The 26,059-nt window shown below is 40.0% G+C and overlaps 1 protein-coding gene across 4 annotated transcripts in view; it reads left to right on the plus strand.

Annotated features, from left to right (window-relative positions):
- The window catches only part of rps6ka1 (ribosomal protein S6 kinase a, polypeptide 1), a 171,167-nt gene that overhangs the window by 105,764 nt on the left and 39,344 nt on the right, over window positions 1-26,059 (plus strand). Inside the window, exon 1 of one of the 4 annotated variants that reach the window (XM_061895973.1) lies at window positions 23,866-24,018. The exons of 2 other annotated variants lie outside the window; for them this stretch is intronic. In XM_061895973.1, coding sequence (XP_061751957.1) covers window positions 23,977-24,018 — 42 coding nt within the window. In that variant the 5' untranslated portion in view covers window positions 23,866-23,976. Of the gene's footprint in view, window positions 1-23,865; window positions 24,019-26,059 lie in introns of those variants that run through there. One more of the 4 variants, XM_061895974.1, reaches the window with a different exon arrangement.

Raw genomic sequence — 26,059 nt, forward strand, 5'->3', positions numbered from 1 at the left:
CTAAGGAAAAATTGGTGCCGTTTCAAAAACACCACAAAGAACACAATGGATTTAGACTTACTCTCTTTGTAACTACAAAACAATTCAACTTAAAGTCACAACCCACCTAGGATTGAACAAAAAAATAAATAATGTATAAATAAAAACTATTCTTTGTATTAACTACCTCATTTGTCATTTTCACATATTAATCCTGTGCCAACTCAACTAAGCATCCAAACTGAGGTAGAAACTATTCAAGAGGTTTTAGTTACTCCCTTCGTTCTAGGCATCAATGTGTATCAATAGAAAAATAAAAGCTGTGCAATATGTGAACAATTTCAACAAACTAACAATAAAAACTTAAAAAGATTAACGTATTGCAGTGAATCACACATTGTTCACTTTCTTTAAATTTGCACAGAAGGGGACGGCGTGGCGTAGTGGGAGAGTGGCCGTGCGCAACCCGAGGTTCAAACTGGTTCAAATCCCACCTAGTACCAACCTCGTCACGTCCGTTGTGTCCTGAGCAAGACACTTCACCCTTGCTCCTGATGGGTGCTGGTTGGCGCCTTGCATGGCAGCTCCCTCCATCAGTGTGTGAATGTGTGTGTGAATGGGTAAATGTGGAAGTAGTGTCAAAGCGCTTTGAGTACCTTGAAGGTAGAAAAGCGCTATACAAGTACAACCCATTTATCATTTATTTATTTAAGATGATATTTTTCACAGAACTATAGCAATGTGCAGTGTCTCACGCAACATTTTAAGTGGGGTTACCAATTGTTTGTTTAACTCCTGTTTGTCTTACATGGGGTCGAAGAGGAGGAGTCGCAGCCCCGCTTTACTATGTACCTCTTGCTTGGTAAACTTGCTCGCCCCGGTATAAAATATTTGCTTGCCTAACAGAATTGCTATTGCGATATCCAGTGGACACATTTACAACAGTAGTTTTTTAAATTTAAAAACGCAGCTCAGTTTTACACGTAGCAAACTCATCTCACCGGCCAGATTCAACCTCTTTGTGGGCTTGATCCAGCCCGCAGTCCACATGTTTCACATAGCTGTTTGAGGATTTTTTTTAAGGAAATATAAATGAACACCTGTTATAAGTGCAATTTCATTGCTGATGATGTGCATTTGTTAGAAAAAGTGAAGTGTGTTTTATCCGATTAATCCAACAAAACAATCAATAATAATCAATAGCTGCAGCCCTGATTGACACAACTCGGTTCCAATTGATACTCGATACTCGATGCCCAACCCTAATAACAACGCTGTCAAGCGTCTTTTCCTATAAAACTTGCGGCCCGCACTAACTTTAAACTTTCAGATTAAGGTCGGGGCCGCAAAATGACGTCTCGGCCCGCGGGCCGCGTGTCTGGGACGTCTGATCTAAGGGGATCAGTGGCGATCATGACACTTTTATGTCTAAAGGCATTTTTTAAAAGTAACTTTTTAACATTTTTAACTGCCATTCATAGATTGAAAAAAAAAAATTGTTTTTAATGGAAATAATAGTTTTTATTTGATTATTTATTGCATTGTATTTTCTACACCAAGAATAATATCAGTATTTTTGTAATTTTAATTGTATTTTATTTCATTATTCCAATTAAATTATAGTGTAAAACAGTGGTGTCCAAAGTATGGCCTGCGGGCCAAGTGCGGCCCGCTGAAGTCTTTACATGCAATCGGACTTCGGGCAAATTTTATTTATCCTAATGCAGCCCGCGAATCTAAAAGTTTGGACATCCCTTGTCTAAAATATACTGCATATTTCTTTAAACTATAGGTAATTCAAAATGGGATGGTATTTTTAATTTAGTTCACTCTGTTAGTGTTCACCTGGGCCTTGTGGTTGGAGTGTCTGCTCTGAGATCGGTCGGTCGTGAGTTCAAACCCGGGCCGAGTCATATACCACAGACTGTAAAAAAGGGACCCATTACCTCCCTGCTACAGTGGGGCAAAAATGTATTTAGTCAGCCACCGATTGTGGAAGTTCTCCCACTTAAAATGATGACAGAGGTCTGTAATTTTCATCGTAGGTACACTTCAACTGTGAGAGAAAGAATGTGAAGAAAAAATCCAGGAATTCACATTGTAGGAATTTTAAAGAATTTATTTGTAAATTATGGTGAAAAATAAGTATTTGGTCAACCATTCAAAGCTCTCACTGGTGGAAGGATGTTTTGGCTGAAAATCTCACGATACATGGCCCCATTCATTCTTTCCTTAACACGGATCAATCGTCCTGTCCCCTTAGCAGAAAAAAAGCCCTAAAGCATGATATTTCCACCTCCATGCTTCACAGTAGGTATGGTGTTCTTGGGATGCAACTCAGTATTCTTCTTCCTCCAAACACGACGAGTTGAGTTTATACCAAAAAGTTCTATTTTGGTTTCATCTGACCACATGACATTCTCCCAATCCTCTGCTGTATCATCCATGTATCCATTTTGGTATAAACTCAACTTGTCGTGTTTGGAGGAAGAAGAATACAGAGTTGCATCTGAAAAAACACCATACCTACTGTGAAACATGGGGGTGGAAACCTCATGCTTTGGGGCTGTTTTTCTGCTAAGGGGACAGGACAATTGATCCGTGTTAAGGAAAGAATGAACGGTGCCAAGTATCGTGAGATTTTGAGCCAAAACCTCCTTCCATCAGTGAGAGCTTTGAATGGTTGACTAAATACTTATTTTCCACCATCATTTACAAATAAATTCTTTAAAATTCCTACAATGTGAATTCCTGGATTTTTTTTCACATTCTGTCTCTCACAGTTGAAGTGTACCTATGATGAAAATTACAGACCTCTGTCATCATTTTAAGTGGGAGAACTTGCACAATCGGTGGCTGACTAAATACTTTTTTGCCCCACTGTAGATACTCGGCATCAACGGTTGGAATTGGAGGTTATATCACCAAAATAATTCCCGGGCGCGGCCACTGCTCCACTCACCTCCCAGGGGGTGAACGAGGGAATGGGTCAAATGCAGAGGTTAATTTCACCACATCTAGTGTGTCTGTGACTATCATTAATACTTTAACTTTTTTGTTTTAGGTGGGTGGTGTTGCAGTCAGGTTGTAAATAAATGTAGGTGTTATGTTGTGATGTAGTAGTTAGTAGGTGCAATATCGTGTGTTTTTTGGCACAAGATATATTGTCTGAACTGCGCCACAGCTACTGTAGTCTGACTGTGAAGGAGAGTGGACTTAAAGGAATTTGACGGTCTGTGACATCATCATTGCTTGCATGCAGCATAACGCTGCATCTTCACTGCGGCGGCCTGCCAGCTAAACTCTGATGACCTCATCCCCTCACTCCCTCCATCCCTCTCTGGCGCCTCATCCTCTTTCTTTCTCTATCCTTATGAGAGACCCCTCTTCCCCCCGGCCCCACCATGCCGTGGTAGCCTCATGTCAGCTGGGCCGCCGCTGACCCGCCTATCAACTTACTGCGATCCTTATCGGGCTATTAATGTTCACTGATTGCTCACACTGGATTTCTTGTAGCATCCGTGCTAATCCTGTGCCACTACGGGACGTTTTCTGTAGCCGGCTGCTTTTGACATGTCTATGGAAATGTATTATCAAACAAGTGGAACCCGACACACACACACACACACACACCTGCCCTTTGCAGTTGTCACTCACTGCTGCATAAATGTGCTGATACTGATCAGGACGAGCTGCTTCACTTCCTGCAAAATTAGGGGTATTAACCCCCATGCTGTTTATCACACCAAAAGGGTCACATGTTGAAATGGACTTCCTGTCTCAAATCTGGACAGAGCTTTTGTTCAATGAATGACCTCATGGAGAACTTTTATTGACTATTGACCTTCGCACTTGTTTTTTTCAAGCCGACACGAGGGGGGAAATAATAAAACTGTCGGTGTGACGCAGTGTCTCAGAGCACAAGTCCGAGGTATATCATTTAAATTATTTATTATTATACACACATTTAAATTTTTTGTTTTCTTTGACCCAGGGTAAATCACACCTAAAATTATCCGTGTCCACACACAACGATGCCACCGTTTAAGACCCCCCAACTCTCTACATCCGTTGGCACAACGCGACCTAGTACGCATGCGCGGAAAATGCACACAACATAGTCACCTCCAGTGTTGCTTTGTGTGCAAGTTCTTACATTTAACTTATCTTAACAATATCCAGTGTTGTGGTATTTCAATTACTGTACTTTTCGGAGTATAAGTCGCACCTGCCGAAAATGCATAATAAAAAAGGAAAAAACATAAATAAGTCGCATTTTTGGGGGAACTTTATTTGATAAAACCCAACACCTAGAATAGACATTTGAAAGGCAATTTAAAATAAATAAAGAATAGTGAACAACAGGCTGAATAAGTGTACGTTACATGACTCATAAATAACCAACTGAGAAGGTGCCTGGTATGTTAACGTAACATATCTCCTGTCCAAAGGCAAAACCTAGTAACTCACTTCTAGCTGATTTTGAGAAAACAAAGGAAAATCAATCCATCTTGATGCTGTCTTACAAAGATCTACAAAGTCATCAAACGTATAGATGTTTTCTTGAGCTTTCATTTTCTTGCCGATTGAGCCATTGATTGAATCTGCTCTCATGAACGTGTGCCCTTTCTCCAGATATTTTGTCACAATCTCGGGCGGGCCCCATTCTGCGTTTGCACTTTGGGCAAGAGCCGTGTACAGCGTCCGCTTTTTATTTTGACCTCCTCAGTTATCTGGCCAAAAGAGTATGCAAGGGGAAGAATCAAGAACAATACATTTAATGAAGGTGCTTGCAACGTCCTGGGCCAATCTTCCAAATATCCCCTCGTGCCATAATATCACATAATCAGGTTGACCGTCGGCCCCCATTCGTGCAAATGTCTCATTAAAGACAATAAGGCGACCGACAAAGAAGCTCCGATTGGTCCCTTGAGATACTAGGTTTTTCTGTTGTATCTACGCGGTTATGTGGTAGTTGCTAGGTCCTGCCATGCGCGTAACAGCTTACTTACGGAACAAATTACAATATCGCATACACTAATGTAAAGCATATCACCTAGGAACTCCAAAATTATTATCAGCTCAGTTTTGACCAAAATGGAGTTACTGGGTTTTTGCCTTTGGACGGGAGATATTATGGTAAGAGTCATTCAAATAACGATAACATATAGAACATGCTATACGTTCGCCAATGTGTCACTCCTAATCGCTAAATCCCAGGAAATCTTATACGTCTAGTCTTTTACGTGAATGAGCTAAATAATATTATTGATATTTTACGGTAATGTGTTAATAATTTCACACATAAGTCACTCCTGAGTATAAATCGCACCCCTGGCCAAACTATGAAAAGAACTGCGACTTATAGTCCGATAAATACGGTAACTGGAATCCAGTGCACTGTGAGGCTGTATTGTATTGAATCACACCTGAGACATCATGAATTAATCAAATCTTTATTAGACATGTAAACATTTTACATCAATCAGTCTAGGGATGTAGATATCTGGTCAGGACATTCCTCACTCTTTTGCCTTCACCTTCATTGTCCATTCCTTTTCGGTGACTTAATATACTCTGGACCTAGACGTTGAGTCGGCGACATAAATGGCGGACAATAACTGATACAGTCTGCTTTGCCAGTCCGAATGCATTTGCCATTTTCCTCGACGGCCAGGTAATACAAAGCACCCGCTATCTTTTTTATCGACAAATGGACAAAGTTTTTCGCTAAGTAGCATCGCAGCTGACCCAGCCGGATTTTGGAAAGTTCTCTTGCCGCCTAAGAAGTGTTGTATCCCAAATAGCTGCAATCGTTTTCTCTTAAGGTATTCATGTTTTCTTGCAAAATTTCCAAGATGGCGGCGCCCGAACGGGCTGCAACATTGCGGAGCTGCTGCTAAAGATGGAACATTTGGCAGAAATACCGGACAATTCCACAAACTTTATGGCTGGCTCACATCGTGGTCACTCCGTGATCACGTACGACCGCCAGACACTTCTGGATGTGGACACATCGGGCCGTTTTGGACCGATAGACACTTGCGTGCTAGACTTGCTAACTAGCATGGGAATACATCGGCGGCTACATCCAGCGGCCTGTGAAGCAGGGGAGTCTAGTAGCAGCGGGGGCCGTCTACGGAGCAGACGCCAGCGGTGTGATCGGAAACGCGGATGCCGAGCGGGGCTAAAAACAAAGCAGAAGGCTAATCCCCACAGAACACCACTTTCCTCCATCCCGAAGACGGATTTAGATGGAAAATGCGAGACTACTGGTCTGGGTAAGGAGTCTGTTAAATTAGAACAAGTTTTTTCTGCTTTGAGTGTTTCAGAGTTGGACATGTGTTTTACTGAGGTGGCTAACTATGATGCGTGCAGTTTATCAAAGCAACAAACAAACAATCGGAAAATCCCCGTTACTGAGGTGGCTAACCATGATGCGTGCAGTTTATCAAAGCAACAATCAAACAATCGGAAAATTCCTGTCGTATCAATTCCTAGATATGGTCGTAACTATACTAAATGCACCGGGCATAATAAACACAACATTATTAATATTGCTACTACGGATAATTTGATCAAAAACTCCCTAAAACAGCCCACGACCTATAATATAGGTTTTTTAAACATAAGATCATTGTCTCCTAAAACGTTGTTAGTTAATGATATTATCAGAGACAACAATCTTAACGTCATCGGTCTCAGCGAAACCTGGCTTAAACCAAACTACTTTTTTGCGCTAAATGAGGCATGTCCTCCTAACTTTACACATGCGCATATTGCCCGTCCGCTCAAAAGGGGTGGGGGGGTTGCACTAATATACAACGAAAACTTTAACCTTAGTCCTAACATAAATAATAAATATAAATCGTTTGAGGTGCTTACTATGAGGTCTGTCACACCGCTGCCTCTACACCTGGCTGTTATCTACCGCCCCCCAGGGCCCTATTCGGACTTTATTAATGAATTCTCAGAGTTCGTTGCTGATCTAGTGACACACGCCGATAATATAATCATAATGGGGGACTTTAATATCCATATGAATACCCCATCGGACCCACCATGCGTAGCGCTCCAGACTGTAATTGATAGCTGTGGTCTCACACAAATAATAAATGAACCCACGCATCGCAACGGTAATACGATAGACCTAGTGCTTGTCAGGGGCATCACCGTTTCCAAAGTTACGATACTCCCGTATACTAAAGTATTGTCTGATCATTACCCTATAAAATTCGAGGTTCAGACGCATGTTCGTCAAACTAATAATAATAATAACTGCTATAGCAGCCGCAACATTAATACAGCCACAACGACAACTCTTGCTGACCTACTGCCCTCGGTAATGGCACCATTCCCAAAGTATGTGGGCTCTATTGATAACCTCACTAACAACTTTAACGACGCCCTGCGCGAAACCATTGATAACATAGCACCGCTAAAGTTAAAAAAGGCTCCAAAAAAGCGCACCCCGTGGTTTACAGAAGAAACTAGAGCTCAGAAATTATTATGTAGAAAGCTGGAACACAAATGGCGCACGACTAAACTTGAGGTGCACCATCAAGCATGGAGTGATGGTTTAATAACTTATAAACACATGCTTACCTTAGCTAAAGCTAAATATTACTCAAATCTCATCCACCGTAATAAAAACGATCCTAAATTTTTGTTTAGTACGGTAGCATCGCTAACCCAACAAGGGACTCCTTCCAGTAGCTCAACCCACTCAGCTGATGACTTTATGCAATTCTTTAGTAAGAAAATTGAAGTCATTAGAAAGGAGATTAAAGACAATGCGTCCCAGCTACAACGGGGTTCTATTAACACTGATACGATTGTATATACGGCGGATACTGCCCTCCAAAATAGTTTCTCTCGTTTTGAGGAAATAACATTAGAGGAATTGTTACAACGTGTAAATGGAATAAAACAGACAACATGTTTACTTGACCCTCTTCCTGGGAAACTGATCAAGGAGCTCTTTGTATTATTAGGTCCATCAGTGCTAAATATTATAAACTTATCACTCTCCTCGGGCACTGTTCCCCTAGCATTCAAAAAAGCGGTTATTCATCCTCTCCTTAAAAGACCTAACCTCAATCCTGACCTCATGGTAAATTACCGACCGGTGTCTCACCTTCCCTTTATTTCAAAAATCCTTGAAAAAATTGTTGCGGAGCAGTTAAATGAACACTTAGCGTCTAACAAGCTATGTGAAACCTTTCAATCCGGTTTCAGGGCAAATCACTCGACTGAGACAGCCCTCGCAAAAATGACTAATGATCTATTGCTAACGATGGATTCTGATGCGTCATCTATGTTGCTGCTCCTCGATCTTAGCGCTGCTTTCGATACCGTCGATCATAATATTTTATTAGAACGTATCAAAACACGAATTGGTATGTCAGACTTAGCCCTGTCTTGGTTTAACTCTTATCTTACTGATAGGATGCAGTGTGTCTCCCATAACAATGTGACCTCGGACTACGTTAAGGTAACGTGTGGAGTTCCCCAGGGTTCGGTCCTTGGCCCTGCACTCTTCAGCATCTACATGCTGCCGCTAGGTGACATCATACGCAAATACGGTATTAGCTTTCACTGTTATGCTGATGACACCCAACTCTACATGCCCCTAAAGCTGACCAACACGCCGGATTGTAGTCAGCTGGAGGCGTGTCTTAATGAAATTAAACAATGGATGTCCGCTAACTTTTTGCAACTCAACGCCAAAAAAACGGAAATGCTGATTATCGGTCCTGCTAGACACCGAACTCTATTTAATAATACAACTCTAACATTTGACAACCAAACAATTAAACAAGGCGACACGGTAAAGAATCTGGGTATTATCTTCGACCCAACTCTCTCCTTTGAGGCACACATTAAAAGCGTTACTAAAACGGCCTTCTTTCATCTCCGTAATATCGCTAAAATTCGCTCCATTCTGTCCACTAAAGACGCTGAGATCATTATCCATGCGTTTGTTACGTCTCGCCTCGACTACTGTAACGTATTATTTTCGGGTCTCCCCATGTCTAGCATTAAAAGATTACAGTTGGTACAAAATGCGGCTGCTAGACTTTTGACAAGAACAAGAAAGTTTGATCACATTACGCCTGTACTGGCTCACCTGCACTGGCTTCCTGTGCACTTAAGATGTGACTTTAAGGTTTTACTACTTACGTATAAAATACTACACGGTCTAGCTCCATCCTATCTTGCCGATTGTATTGTACCATATGTCCCGGCAAGAAATCTGCGTTCAAAGGACTCCGGCTTGTTAGTGATTCCCAAAGCCCAAAAAAAGTCTGCGGGCTATAGAGCGTTTTCCGTTCGGGCTCCAGTACTCTGGAATGCCCTCCCGGTAACAGTTCGAGATGCCACCTCAGTAGAAGCATTTAAGTCTCACCTTAAAACTCATTTGTATACTCTAGCCTTTAAATAGACTCCCTTTTTAGACCAGTTGATCTGCCGTTTCTTTTCTTTTTCTTCTATGTCCCACTCTCCCGTGTGGAGGGGGTCCGATCCGGTGGCCATGTACTGCTCGCCTGTGTATCGGCTGGGGACATCTCTGCGCTGCTGGTCCGCCTACGCTTGGGATGGTTTCCTGCTGGCTCCGCTGTGAACGGGACTCTCGCTGCTGTGTCTTGGATCCTCTTTGGACTGGACTCTCGCGACTGTGTTGGATCCATTGTGGATTGAACTTTCACAGTATCATATTAGATCCGCTCGACATCCATTGCTTTCCTCCTCTCTAAGGTTCTCATAGTCATCATTGTCACCGACGTCCCACTGGGTGTGAGTTTTCCTTGCCCTTATGTGGGCCTACCGAGGATGTCGTGGTGGTTTGTGCAGCCCTTTGAGACACTAGTGATTTAGGGCTATATAAGCAAACATTGATTGATTGATTGATGTGTGATTTCCACAAGCGTCTGTACATGTAGAAGAAGGAGAAACACGGGCATATCTGGATGACTCGGGTCCATATTGCCAGTGGTTATTTTTTGAGCTACGAAAAGGCTTTATTATGAAGCTGGCTGTTGCGTGTTCTTTCTGACGTCTTTTCCTCTGTGGGCGAGGTCTTTCTGGCATCACTTCCTCTCCCAACTCACTTTGTAAACGATCAATGAGTCCATACAAAGCCAAGAGCCGAAGATTCAAAAACTACACGGCTGTGTAAAAAATTTGTCCGAGGAGTGGGACCTTAAAGGCTGGTTTAGTGTGGCTGAAATAGGGCTTAGGCTAAATAATTATTTATTTAAGGGGTTAAACGACTTAGTGTAGACATGTCCTTTTTAGTGCTGTTAATTATTTTCTTTATTTTTGTTATCCAATTAATCACACTTTTAAGTTTGGATTAATTACTCTCTTGCATGATTTAAATTAACCTAAAAAAAAAGACCCCAATACTTGGACACCAATGCAACTTTATTGTCAGGATTCTATACATTTTATTTTGAATCAGAATTTGCCATCGAGCACACAAGTCAGTCTCCTCACTAATCATTGCACTAGCTCATTTAAGGAGAACTGGACTTATGCAGTGAATTTTTCATATCATTCACAATGGGTATGTCAGACAAGAACACATATGTTTTTTGGTTTTTTTTTTATGCATTCTAACAATTTTTTTCCCTTTTTTTCTCAAACGTGTGGTACATAGTAGGGGTGTAACGGTACGTGTATTTGTATTGAACCGTTTCGGCACAGGGGTTCCGGTTCGGTTCGGAGGTGTACCGAACGAGTTTCCACACGAACATATGAAGTAGCCGCCTAAGCTAAAGTCTTAACAAGCTACTCTGCTTTCTGCCTTTGTCTCCTACACAGCACCCAGCATTGTCCCACCCACACAACCATCTGATTGGTTACATATATAGCTGTAACAGCCAATCAGCAGTGCGTATTCATAGCGGATGGAGTCGGTGCTTCTGCGGTGGGGTTGGCGGATAGGTGTTTAGCAGGTGAGCATAAGGCAGCGGACTATCCCCAAATTATAATAAACACCTCCCAGTCAAATACTAGTTAAAACACTATGAGCCTGTTGACGTTCTAGAAACAAACTGCAGCTCAGCTCGCTCGCAGTCCTGGCTTGAGGTGAAGTCTAATTAACTTTTAGCGTAACGTTAGCTCATTTTGCGGTGTGTGTGTGTGTTAGCTCATTGTGCGGTGTGTGTGTGTGTGTGTGTGTGTGTGTGTGTGTGTGTGTGTGTGTGTGTGTGTGTGTGTGTGTGTGTGTGTGTGTGTGTGTGTGTGTGTGTGTGTGTGTGTGTGTGTGTGTGTGTGTGTGTGTGTGTGCGCTAGTGACATAATGTAACTGCATCATAAAGCCTACATGAACTCCATGGTGTTCAGGGATGAATAGTCCCTCCTATTGCTATTGTACTATTTTTTTCAGCTTTAGTTACATCATTTGTAATGTAGCAGCCTAGTTTTGAATGGCAGGGTCCCTGCTATCACATGTTGATAAAAATATAACATTTGCATAATAAAAATCAACACCAGGCTGCCTAAATGTTGTAATAAATTGGGCATGATGAGTTGACTTCAAACTGTTTAATGTTGCACTTTTTATATGTAGAAAAAAAGTTTTGTAATTTTATTCAATGTAATCTGAGCAACAAGTTGAGGCAGTTTAATGTGGATTATCTTGGGCAGAAGTATTATAGTGTTCCCAATGTTAAAAGGATAAAGCAATTGTTTACAAATTTGGTAAATAAATAAGCAAAATAATTTATATTTTGTTGTTTTCTTACTGTACCGAAAATTAACCAAACCATGACCTCAAAACCGAGGTACATACCGAACCTAAATTTTTGTGTACCGTTACACCCCTAGTACATAGTGGTTGTCTACGTATCTGACCATGTCAGTTGTCATTATAAAGGCAGAACGACCTCATAAGAGTGTGCGGTACATGACGTGTAGTAGTAAAGATGGAGGTGAAAATACGTAACTAAATACTTAATGCAGTACTGCTTGCAGTTGTTACGATCGTTTGGGTTCCGCCTCCAACTGTTTGTCTCCTGTTATGTCTCCTCCGTGTGGTTTAAACTTCGCCCTGGCCGCCCCAGGCTACTCTTTTATTAAAGTGGCCCCTGATTTAATGTCTTGAGAATGGCAATGGGTGGAGAGGTAAACAGCCAACAGTCTCTCTACTTCGCTCTCTTTACTAGAGGGCCCAGAAGTGACAAAAACACAATAATGGTGGGCAGATAAAATGTAAAATAAGTGACATTTACATTAGTGCTGCCTCAACACCATTTTCTTTAAAAACAAATTTTTTCGAATTTTGACAAATCAATACGAATGATTTACTGCAGTGGTCCCCAACCTTTTTGTATCCGCGGACCGGTCAACGCTTAATAATTTGTCCCGCGGCCCGGGGGGTGTGTCCTTTTTTTTTCTTTTTTCTGTTTTTTTTCTTCTTTGTCATGAAAAAGGCACGTTTTTGTCATGAAAAAGGGAGTGTTTTTGTGGTTGGTGCACAATTTGTAAGTGTATATTGTGTTTTTTATGTTGATTTAATAAAAAAAAAAAAATATATATATATATTTTTTTATTTTTATTTTTTTTAATAAAAAATTATTCTGCGGTCCGGTGGTTGGGGACCACTGATTTACTGGATGCAGAAAGTAATTGTGTCATGTAATTTAGCATGTCTTCATTTAGGAACTTAAATGCTTCTTGGGACGTATGGATAGTGAGTTTATTACATCCTTTCAGATTTGAATGCATCAGGGACGCAAGACGTGTACCTATTTCAACATCACTGGGCTTATTAAATGGTGCGGCTAAATTATGGATTTTTCTTTGCTAACGACTATAATGTTCCGTATCCAACAAATAGTTTCGATAGAACACCAACAGAGACACTGAAACGGTGTGTTATTGTTTGTGCTATGGCACCATCTTCTGGACGAATTTGCTTACTGCAGGTGCTGCAAGTTAAACATGTACTTTCTGTTTCGTGCCTTGAACCGGAAGATAAACTGGCCATAGCGTTTCTACTCGAAAGGATTGTTCATTCATCACTCCAAGCAACATTTGTAAGTTTTAAAATATATTTAAAACAATTAGGAGTGTAGGAGTGTTTTTATACATATTTGTATGTACTATTGTAATCAAGCTAACATTGTTAGCATTAGCAAATATGCCAACACATTTACAAGTGTCTGTATGAGTAGTATTAATTTACAAAGGAATTCTTTTTGTATGGTTTTATTTTCGTAAATTCACCAAAATGTCATAGTGGACTTATTGAGTCTGTTTAGCTGATTGGGAAGCTAGCTTTCGCTGCTAGGTCCATGACTTCTGTTTTGTTTGATCATTCATTTTACTGCCGTGTGACAGGCACAGCTTGGAAACAATTAGGGTATGTAAATAAACCTTTACAAAATATTTTCTACTTCTTTACATCTGTAGCTTATAGTCTGGTGCGACTGTAATACATATATATATATATATATATTCACTAACACTCGTGGTCAAAACTTTACATACACTTGTAAAGAACATAATGTCATGGCTGTTTTGAGTTTACAATAATTTCTACAACTCTTATTTTTTTGTGATAGAGTGATTGGATCACATACTTTTTGGTCACAAAAAACATCCATGAAGTGTGGTTCTTTTATGAATTTATTATGAGTCTACTAAAAAAATATACTGGGTCAAAAGTATACATACAACGATGTTAATATTTGGTTTCTTGTCAGTTGGCAAGTTTCACTGCAATAAGGCGCTTTTGTGAATTTTGGTTGAATTTGGTTGCATTTTTGACCACTCCTCTTGACAAAATTGGTGCAGTTCAGCTAAATTTGTTGGTTTTCTGACTTGGATATTGTTTTTTAAGCATTGTCCACACGTTTAAGTCAGTACTTTGGGAAGGCCATTCTAAAGCCTTAATTCTAGCCTAATTTAACCATTCCCTTACGACTTTTGATGTGTGTTTGGGGTCATTGTCCTGTTGGAACACCCAACTTCGCCCAAGACCCAACCTCCGGGCTGATCATTTTAAGTTTTCCTCTGAAGAATTTGGAGGTAATCCTCATTTTTCATCGTCCCGTTTACTCTCTGTAAAGCACCAGTTCCATTGGCAGCATAATACTACCACCACCATGCTTGACGGTAGGGTGGCGTTCCTGGGATTAAAGACCTCACCTTTTCTTCTCCAAATATATTGCTGGGTATTGTGGCCAAACCACTCAAGTTTTGTTTCATCTGATATCAGATGGACAAAGATAAGACCTTCTGGAGGAAAGTTATGTGGTCAGATGAAACAAAAATTGAGCTTCTGGCTCTTTAGCCCCTAAAAGTAGGGTAGTAACTTTGAAGTGGCTCCATGCAGTCTATGGACATATTTTAGCTAGCGCAGCTAAGTGTGTTAACAACAAAACAGTCTAAAAAATTGTAGTCTACTAATTTTGTATGGTGTATTATGTTGACTAGTTGTTGTTTTTTTGTTTGTTTGTTTGTTTTAGTACTGCTGCTACTTTCTGGTTCAAAGAGGGCCGCACTTTGTTTTTTTAATGCGTGGGCTATTTCCTAAGATGACAGAACTGTATGTTTTCTGATTCTGTGATAGGAGAGTTCTTTAGTTGTTGTTTAACTTCCTGCTGAGAATGATATACTAGACGTTTACAAAATAAAATACATTCTTGCTGGTCACACGTCAACTTGCTGTCAAAAAAAAAAGTTGTTAATGTTTCCCCTTTATCGTCATAGGTGACAAAGTACCTAACAAAAAGCACTGTTGGAATGCAAAATAGAACCAAAAAACATGCTTGATGTAGCTTTATAGCCAAGAAAGAAGACAAACAACTTCTATAGCATTTCAGACTGATAAATAGACAAAGACATTAGTGCAGTGGTTCTTAACCTGGGTTCGATCGAACCCTAGGGGTTCGTAGAGTTGGCCTCAGGGGTTGGGTGGAGGTCAAAACACACCCGAGTCATCGTGTAGATACAAACTTCTCCCTATCGGCGTATTACAGATACGGCAACAGCTGACTGATTTGCAGGTGTGTAATTTGTTGTGAGTTTATGCACTGTGTTGATTTTGTTGTTTGAACAAGGTGATGTTCATGCACGGTTCAATTTGTGCACCAGTAAAAAAAACATGGTAACACTTAAGTATGGGGAACATATTCACTGTTAATTAGTTGCTTATTAACATGCAAATTAATAACATATTGGCTCTTGACTGGTCATTAAGTACTTATTAATGCCTATTCGGCATGGCCTTATTATAACCTTAACCCTGACCCTAACCCTAACCAAATAACTCTAGATTTAGTCTTTTTTACTGAGAATATGTTCCCTTAGTGTCCAAATAACTCTAAATTGGATTGTGTGTTGTTTTTTTTTTGTTAGTTTTTGGACTCTTTTAGTTCCTGTTTGCGCTCCCTTGTTTTGTTTGGTAACCATGCTGACTTACGATCATTCTTACATGACTGGGGGGGTCACAGCTTACTGTAAGGTTTGTTCTCCCGGGATGCAAACGGACTATTCCGGACAAGGCTTGCAGGTAGGAACATATTTATCACCCCAGGAAATCTTGGCAGGGCATGAGTTAAACAAACATAAACTATGGCAGGGAACAAACACAAAACTGTGGCATGAAACAAACCAACAAACTATGGCTTCGAACAAACACGAAACTGTGGCAAGAAATAAACAAGACTTTCGTGGATACGGCATGAATCGAGCAACATGAACTGTGGTATCGCATGAAAACAAGCAATGACGCCAGGCCGACTGACTGGCAAAGTCAAGCTTAAATAAGGGTCTTGATTAGAAACAGGTGCACGGTCCGAACACCAGAAGCAGGTGAAAATCAAAAGTCGGCATGGTAACTAAATAAAACAAGGGAGCGCAAACAGGAACTAAAAGAGTCCAAAAACTAACAAAAAAATAACAAAAACGTGATCCAGACCACAGATCATGACAAAATTAAGTCTTTGTTACTTAGTATATGATCCCTATACTAAAGTGTTACCAAAAACATATAACTTTGTCTTGAATTTGAAAAAAAAAAACATTTTATTTTTAACTAAAGAAGGGTTCGGTGAATGCGCATATGAAACTGGTGGGGTTTGGTACCTCCAACAAGGTCAAGAACCACTGCATTAGTGGCTCTCAACTGACACATTCTGTTGCCAGCCTGCAGACTGTGTGTGTGCACCCCTACATGGAGATCCTCTTTCTGTTAACACTGGCTCAAAGTCACCACACAAACACACACACACATTCACACACTTGCAAACTCACACACAGGATACTGCAGATCTACTTGAACAGAGACAACTGTTGCACAATTCCTCCCATTGAGGGAAACATGTGGTCACTGGATGGATTGTAAGGCTGCTGAGTAAATGGATTTTATCCAAGATATGAATATTTAAGTAAACAAATAACACTGTCTGTAATTTAAATAATTTGTATAGGATTATTTAGTAATTATTTGTCAAATGTGTAAAATTACAGTTTTTATTTGTGGTCGTGGTGGTTGTAATTATTTAAATAAGGGTCTGTCTTTATTACTTTACTTTAATGTACCTATAAAATAATGAAAATTACAGTTGTTTATTGTTACTGCTACCCAAAATAAAGATAATAATAATATAATGGTACTATAATCATGCTAACAATAATAATAATAATAATTGCAATACGTTTTATAATTATTGTATTAGTATTTTTATGATGATTATTATTATTAACCAAATCATATAATAATAATAAGAAAAATATTCTTTATAATTATTTTCATTCTATTACCGAAATAATATTTTTTATAATAATAATCATAATTATTAATGTTTTATTATTAACAGAAAGTGATCACATTTAATTAATATTTTTCATTAATTTGATTCCACGGCCTAAACATTTAATTACACGCCTGCACAATCAAAAGACCTGCATCACAAAAGGGAAGATAGTAAATACTAATTATTCGCCAGACCCAACCTCCCAATAGTAAAAAAAAAAAAGTCCTAAACCCAGACGGTTATGCAGATCATCCCCAAAATGTCATCCTGTTTTTGACATTTCTTTAAAGTGTAATTAAATGTGGCTATAACTTCAGCTATCTATAGCAGAATGAAAGAAAAAGAGTGAACCCTCTTATCAGTCATCCACTGTCTTTGTCTCTATGGGTGGAGGTGGGGCCGCTATAGCATATACACATACAGATATTAAAGTTTATAACATACACCTAAGTTACTGTAGTAGACATTATCCCGATCAGGCCCAAAATGTTACCACATGTTTCTTATCAGACTTTTTAACATTTCCTGAAAGTTTCATGAGCCTCCAACCATAACTTTTTGAGGTATTTAGCTACCTAACAAACCAAAGATACGATTACTTGACCTACTTGCCAAGGCCTGATGGACTGATGTTTATCTGACATTCTCTCCCCTTTCTCCTTGTATGTTCTGCTGTGTGTAAAGTAACCCAGGATTAGTTTTGGACTATTAAATATCCATTAAAAAAGTTGGTAATAGAAAAAAGCAAAAGAATCTTTCATGCAGGCTTGTCCCTAGCGACTAAGTTTAGAGGACAATAAAGCATGGTGTTTGGCTCCATGTTGATATCATCCTGTCCTGTGTGTGTCTTTTCTTTCCCGCTCCCTGGTCCAACTGTCAAGTGCATTTGAAATCATGCAGAGATAAAGAGGAAGTTACATCATAGAGACCGTAAGACACATGTTGTCATAATCTGCACTAGGGCTGGGCGATATATTGAATATAATAATATATCGTGGGTTTGTCTCTGTGCGATATAGAAAATGACTATATCTTATTATTCGAGTATACGTTCTCACGCAGTTGCTTTTAGCTGCGGGCATTACATCACAGGCGTTTCTTACTCAATCTTGTCTCTGCTTCTCACACAGACGTAAAACAAGCGCACCTTCTTACATAGGTCCCATACTGTTGCGCGTGCAATGTTGTTTTAAGCTACCTTAGCGATTAGCATGTCTGCTCCTGGCTTGCTCTTACTGTGTAAAACATGTTTCGCTCTGCCTCCAGTGATAATCGTACATGATAATGTTACTTAAAGGGGCTGTTTGCAACATTTAAACAGAAGCCCAGAGGGAGCTAACTTTCATGAGTTAGTCAGCGCTGACATCTCTGCGCTGCTGACCCATCTCCGCTTGGGATGGTCTCCTGCTGGCTCCACTATGGACTGGACTCTCACTATTATGTTAGATCCATTATGGACTGGACTTTCACAATATCATGTCAGACCCGCTTGATATCCATTGCTTTCGGTCTCCCCTAGATGCGGTCCTCTTCAAGGTTTCTCATAGTCATTGTCTTCGACCTCTCACTGGGGTGAGTTTTTCCTTGCCCTTATGTGGGCTCTATACCGCGGATGTCGTTGTAGCTTGTGCAACCCTTTGACCCACTTGTGATTTAGGGCTATATAAATAAACATTGATTGATTGGAGTGTATTTTAAGCGTTATATCCCGGCGTCTTACATATGCGGTCCTCTCCAAGGTTTCTCATAGTCATTGTCTTTGACCTCTCACTGGGGTGAGTTTTTCCTTGCCCTTATGTGGGCTCTATACCGCGGATGTCGTTGTAGCTTGTGCAACCCTTTGAGACACTTGTGATTTAGGGCTATTTAAATAAACATTGATTGATTGATTGATGGAATGTATTTTAAGCGTTATATCCCGGCGTCTTACGGCTTTTAGGACGTAATGACATAACTATGTACTGTAAGAATGTAACGCTTCCCCGAGCATTAGCTTTGGGTGTTGTTAGCTAATGATAGCGATTTGGATAGCTAGCGTTATCAGTCATTGAAATCTTTCATAACAGCAACATGACTACAAATTGTTTGTTGCTTCACTATAACTGCTGTTATATAGTCATGGTCAAAAGTTTACATACACTTGTAAAGAACATAATGTCATGGCTGTTTTGACTTTCCAATAATTTCTACAACATCACGAGGACAAAGATAAGACCTTCTGGAGGAAAGTTCTGTGGTCAGATGAAACAAAACATTGAGCTGTTTGGCCACAATACCCAGCAATATTTTTGGAGGAGGCCTTAATCACAAGAACACCACTCCTACCGCCCAACATGGTGGTGGTAGTATTATGCTATGGGCCTGATTTGCTGCCAATGGAACTGGTGCTTTACAGAGAGTAAATGGGACAATGAAAAAGGAGAATTACCTCCAAATTCTTCAAGACAACCTAAAATCATCAGCACGGAGGTTGGGTCTTGGGCGCAGTTGGGTGTTCCAACAGGACAATGACCCCAAACACATGTCCAAAGTGGTAAAGGAACGGCTAAATCAGGCTAGAATTAAGGTTTTAGAATAGCCTTCCCAAAGTCCTGACTTAAACGTGTGGTCAATGCTGAAGAAACAAGTCCATGTCAGAAAACCAACAAATGTAGCTGAACTGCACCAATTTTGTCAAGAGGCATGATCAAAAATTCAACCAGAAGCTTGCCAGAAGCTTTTGGATGGCTACCAAAAGCGCCTTATTGCAGTGAAACTTGCCAAGGGACATGTAACCAAATATTAACATTGCTGTATGTATACTTTTGACCCAGCAGATTCGGTCACATTTTCAGTAGACCCATAATAAATTCCTAAAAGAACCAAACTTCATGAATGTTTTTTGTGACAAACAAGTATGTGCTCCAACCACTATATCACAAAAAAAGAAGAGTTAGAAATGTTTGGAAACTCAAGACAGCCATGACATTATGTTCTTTACAAGTGTATGTAAACTTTCGACCACGACTGTATACAATATAAATGACATACATTTATTAGCCCATGACAGAGTTTTAATGCTATCTTTATAAAGATTTTGGTCTCACATTCTCGTTGTGTCCCGCAAATTCTACAACGACAAGCGAATGAAGGTGTCCGCAACAAATGTAGCGTTTGTGCTAGCAGCTAATGTCCCTCAACAGTGCAGCTTCTAAATCACAATTATCCCTAGAGGACTAGAGGACAAGGAATAGCTAAACATGCTACACCACACACCCTAAGAGGTAGGGCTGGGCAATATGGAAGAAAACGTATATCTCAAAATATTTTTACTTAAACTCGATAGTCAACATATGTTTCGATATATTTTCCAGTGAAAATATACATATAAAGATATATTTATTTTTGAGTAAGACTGTTTTCCTGTGTGTAATGTTTTAGTTCTTGTCTTGCTCTCCAATTTTGGTGGCTTTTGTTCTTTTTTTTGCTATTTTCCTGTAGCTGTTTCATGTCTTCCTTTGAGCGATATTTCCTGTATATACTTTGTTTAAGCAATCAAGAATCTTTCAGTTGTTTTTATCCCTCTTTGCGGGGACATTGTTGATAGTCATGTCATGTTCGGATGTGCATTGTGGACGCCGTCTTTGCGCCACAGTAAGTCTTTGCTGTCGTCCAGCATTTTGTTTGTTTACCTTGTAGCTAGTTCAGTTTTAGTTTGGTTCTACAGAGCCTTCCCTAAGCTTCAATGACTTTTCTTAGGGGCTCTCACCTTTTGTTTATTTTTGGTTTAAAGGGGAACATTATCACAATTTCTGAAGGGTTAAAACCAATAAAAATCAGTTCCCAGTGGCTTATTTTTTTTTCCTAAGTTTTTCTCAAATTTTTACCCATCACGCAATATCCCGAAAAACGGCTTCAAAGTGCCTGATTTACACCATCGCTATATCCACCCGACCATTGTCCTGTGACATCATTGCGTGAAGCCACCAAAAACATACATGGCGGATAGTACAGAAAGGTATAGCATAGTAGCTCGGATTCAGACTCGGATTTCAGAGGCGCAAGCGATTCAACAGATTACGCATGTATTGAAACGGATGGTTGAAGTGTGGAGGCAGGTACTGAAAAAAAATTGAAGAAGAAACAGAAGCTTTTGAACCATATCACGACAGACAGCGGCACGGGAGGAACCGCGGACGAATTCGGCGATCGCCTTCTAACCAACGATTGGTATGTGTTTGTTTGGCATTAAAAGTGGGTGAAGGGAAAGGCTGGATGCAAATATAGCTACAAATGAGGCCTAATGATGCAATATGTACATACAGCTAGCCTAAATAGCATGTTAGCATTGATTAGCTTGCAGTCATGCCGTGACCAAATATGTCTGATTAGCACACTCCACATAAGTCAATAACATCAACAAAAATCACCTTTGTCATTTCGTTGACTTTATCGTTGGAAATGCATCTGCCTTGAGTGTTGCAGGACATCCCCGCATTCTTGCCATCTCTGTCGTAGCATAGCTGTCGTCGGTACAGTGTGCAGAACAAACGAGGGACTTTCGCATCTTCACTGGTGCAACTTGAAACCGTCTCTGATCGTGTTGTTACACCCTCCGACAACACACCGACGAGGCATGATGTCTCCAAGGTTGAAAAAAACGGAAAATAACAGAGCTGATTTGACTTGGTGTGTGTAATGTGTTTGAGAAAATGGCGGGCCGCTTCACGACGTGACGTCACGGGTGAAAGGTCATTGCTCCGACAGGCGAACAATTGAAAGGCGTTTAAATCGACAAATTCACCCATTTAGAGTTCGGAAATCGGTTAAAAAAACATATGGTCTTTTTTCTGCAACATCAAGATATATATTGACGCTTACATAGGTCTGGTGATAATGTTCCCCTTTAATCTGGAACATTATCACAATTTCAAAAGGGTTAAAAGCAATAAAAAATCAGTTCCCAGTGGCTTGTTGTATTTTTTGAAGTTTTTTTCAAAATGTTACAGGTCTCTGAATATCCCTAAATAAAGCTTTAAAGTGCCTTATTTTCGCTATCTTCGAAAGCACTATCCATTACCCTGTGACGTCACACAGTGCTGCCAATGTAAACAAACAATGGGAATACCACAGCAAGATATAGTGACATTAGCTCAGATTCAAACTCGGATTTCAGCGACTTAAGCGATTCAAGAAGAAACTGAAGCTATTGAGCAAATAGCTATTGAAGCTATTCATAGCCATAGCATGGCCGAATAGCTGCGTTAGCATCGCCGGTAAAATGTGCGGACCAAACGATCAGGACTTTCGCATCTTTTGACACTGGAGCAACTCAAATCCGTCGATTGGTAAGTGTTTTTTTATCATTAAATGTGGGTGGAAGGAAACGTAATATAGTTGCAAATACATCTACAGGTTATCCATACATCTCTGTACCATGTCTGCTTTAGCACCGCCGGTAAATAGCATGTTAGCATCGATTAGCGTAGCATGTTAGCACCGATTAGCTGGCAGTCAACATCAACAAAACTCACCTTTGTGATTTCGTTGACTATCGTTGGAAATGCATCTGCAGGTTATCCATACATATCTGTGCCATGTCTGCCTTAGCATCGCCAGTAAAATGTGGAGACACTCCAGCACATTCATTGGGGGTCTGGCGGCAGACACTTTCGCATCTTCGGGCCAGTGGTGCAACTTGAATCCCTCCCTGTTAGTGTTGTTACACCCTCCGACAACACACCGTCGAGGCATGATGTCTCCAAGGTTCCAAAAAATAGTCAAAAAAACGGAAAATAACAGAGCTGAGACCCGGTGTTTGTAATGTGTAGAAAATGAAAATGGCGGGTGTGTTACCTCGGTGACGTCACATTCTGACGTCATCGCCGCCAGCGCAATAAAGAGAAAGGCGTTTAATTCGCCAAAATTCACCCATTTAGAGTTCGGAAATCGGTTAAAAAAATAGATGGTCTTTTTTCTGCACCATCAAGGTATATATTGACGCTTACATAGGTCTGATGATAATGTTCCCTTTTAAGCATTAGACACCTTTTTACCTGTGCACTACCTCCCGCTGTTTCCAACATCTACAAAGCAATTAGCTACCGGCTGCCACCTACTGATATGGAAGAGTATTACACGGTTACTCTGCCGAGCTCTAAACCGCACCGACACTCAACAACAACACATCATTTCCAGATTATATTTACAAATTTACAGATTATATTTACTGGTTTGCAAAACATATTTTTAACCCAAATAGTATCGACACAGTGAATGAAAAACACTGCTAAGGTACTGGAGATTAGCCATTAGCTCTAATCTCACATAGTCACATATCAAAAGTTAATTTATATTTAATTTCCCTTTTAAAAACATAAATAAAAATAAAGCTAAAAAGCCTTCAGGTTGAGAGGTTCCACAGTTTACTTAACCACCAGTTTCTTAGTTAACCCTCACTTCCCACTTCTGTGTGTGTGTGTGTGTGTGTGTGTGTGTGTGCGTGTGTGCGCGTGTGTGTGTGTGCGTGTTCATACACTTTAAAAGCAATCTCATTTTAACATAAAAACTTTAAAAAAGTTAATTTATATTTAATTTCCCTTTTAAAAACATAAATAAAAATAAAGCTAAAAAGCCTTCAGGTTGAGAGGTTCCACAGTTTACTTAACCACCAGTTTCTTAGTTAACCCTCACTTCCCATTTCCGTGTGTGTGTGTGTGTGTGTGTGTGTGTGTGTGTGTGTGTGTGTGTGTGTGTGTGTGTGTGTGTGTGTGTGTGTGTGTGTGCGTGTGTGCGCGTGTGTGCGTGTGCGTGTTCATACACTCTAAAAGCAATCTCATTTTAACATAAAAACTTTAAAAAAGTTAATTTATATTTAATTTCCCTTTTAAAAACATAAATAAAAATAAAGCTAAAAAGCCTTCAGGTTGAGAGGTTCCACAGTTTACTTAACCACCAGTTTCTTAGTTAACCCTCACTTCCCATTTCCGTGTGTGTGTGTGTGTGTGTGTGTGTGTGTGTGTGTGTGTGTGTGTGTGTGTGTGTGTGTGTGTGTGTGTGTGTGTGTGTGTGTGTGTGTGTGTGTGTGTGTGTGTGTGTGTGTGTGTGTGCGCGCGTGTGTGTGCGCGTGTGTACGTGCCTCCGTGTGTCTGTGTGTGTGTAACACTCCAGAAAGTGGTGTCCAACTGAAAGTGTAGTATAGTTGTAAGGCCGGTGTGTGCTGCGAGTGACATGGAAATATCTGGACATGTGGAGGCTCCTATTCCGCACCAGAACACGCGCACGACAGGCAAGCATCAGGTTTATTTGACCATGTAGTGTTTCACATTGTTGAGTGCGTGAGAGGGGATGATTTCATGTTGAATGTGTGTGTTTTAAGTGTGTGTGTGTGTGTGTGTGTGTGATACATAGGGACACTGAGGGAGACCTCATGCAAAGTCAAACAAAAATGACCAAAAATGTATATACAAATTAATTTTTTGTTGTCTTTTCAATCGATCTGTCAGTTATTAGGCTATTTCCTGGTTGACTGGGTTCCTTTTTGCTTCTTGGTTGCACTCTTCCATCTGTGTTCGAGAGACTCAAGCGATGAAAAGTCTACTCTACATCTGCGGTATAGCATTTGCTCTCTCTTATATTCCTAGATTTCTCACCATTTTACTAGAAAAAGGTCATTGTTAAAAATTCAATTTGAAAAAATATTCAGTATTAGCCTTTTCTTTTTTTTAAATAATAATAATACAATCGTAATACATGGTTCCGGGCCCCCCAACCCTCTGGTAGGTGAGTTCCTGTGAAGTGGGAATGCTAGTTAATTTATATTTTTTGTTAATATTATATGTATTGAAAATTTTCTCTACCCTTAATATATTTCGCTTTATTTCTTGTTCTTAATGTGCAATGACAATGAAACCCTATGCCATTCCATTATACACACGCCCTATGCTCTTAAAGGCCTACTGAAATGAGATTTTTTTTATTTAAACGGGGATAGCAGGTGCATTCTATGTGTCATACTTGATCATTTTGCGATATTGCCATATTTTTGCTAAAAGGATTTAGTAGAGAACATCGACGATAAAGTTCGCAACTTTTGGTCACTAATAAAAAACCTTTGCCTTTACCGAAAGTCGCAGACGATGACGTCACAAGGGTGAGGGCTCCTCACGTTCTCACATTGTTTTTAATGGGAGCCTCCAGCAGCAAGAGCTATTCGGACCGAGAAAACAACAATTTCCCCATTAATTTGAACGAGGATGAAAGATTCGTGAATGATGATATTGATAGCGAAGGACTAGAAAAAAAAATAAAGTTTAAAAAAAAAAGGCGATTGCATTGGGACGGATTTAGATGTTTTTAGACACATTTACTAGGATAATTCTGGGAAATCCCTTATCTTTCTATTGTGTTGGTAGTGTTTTAGTGAGATTAAATAGTACCTGATAGTCGGAGAGGTGTATCCACGGGTGTCTTGACGCCAGTCTCTGAGGGAAGTCGACGGCAGCTGCATGGACGGCGCAAGCTCAGGTGATCTCCGGTAAGAGGCGACTTTTTACCACAATTTTCTCACCGAAACCTGCCGGTTGACAAGTGGTCGGGAACCATGTTCGCTTGACCGCTCTGATCCATAGTAAAGCTTCACCTCTGGGAATTTTAAACAAGGAAACACCGTGTGTTTGTGTGGCTAAAGGCTAAAGCTTCCCAACTCCATCTTTCTACTTTTGACTTCTCCATCATTAAATGAACAAATTGCAAAAGATTCAGCAACACAGATGTCCAGAATACTGTTTAATTGCGCGATGAAAAGAGACGACTTTTAGCCGCAAGTAGTGGTGCGCTAATATGTCCTCTACAGTCTGTGACGTCACGCGCACGCGTCATCATTCCGCGACGTTTTCAACAAGAAACTCCGTGGGAAATTTAAAATTGTAATTTAGTAGACTAAACCGGCCGTATTGGCATGTGTTGCAACGTTAATATTTCATCATTGATATATAAACTATCAGACTGCGTGGTCGGTAGTAGTGGGTTTCAGTAGGCCTTTAAAACACTTCATACACTCTAAAAGCAATCTCATTTTAACATAAAAACTTAAATAACTACTCAAATTTTAATATACTCAATGGTACTTTCAAATCCACGATGCACCAAGACCGCAGCAAGTGGTGAGGGAAATACTGTAATATTAATATACAATTTGTAATATCGCAATGTGATATGAAAAAAGTAGTAATATGAGAACATTGCTTGTAATATTACAATAAATACGTTGTCATTCTGTGAAAAGTCTCAATAACATCGAATCGAAGTTGTAATGTTAGGAGAACCGG

The sequence above is a fragment of the Nerophis ophidion genome, linkage group LG03, assembly GCF_033978795.1.
Source record: "Nerophis ophidion isolate RoL-2023_Sa linkage group LG03, RoL_Noph_v1.0, whole genome shotgun sequence".
NCBI classification, from domain to species: domain Eukaryota; kingdom Metazoa; phylum Chordata; class Actinopteri; order Syngnathiformes; family Syngnathidae; genus Nerophis; species Nerophis ophidion.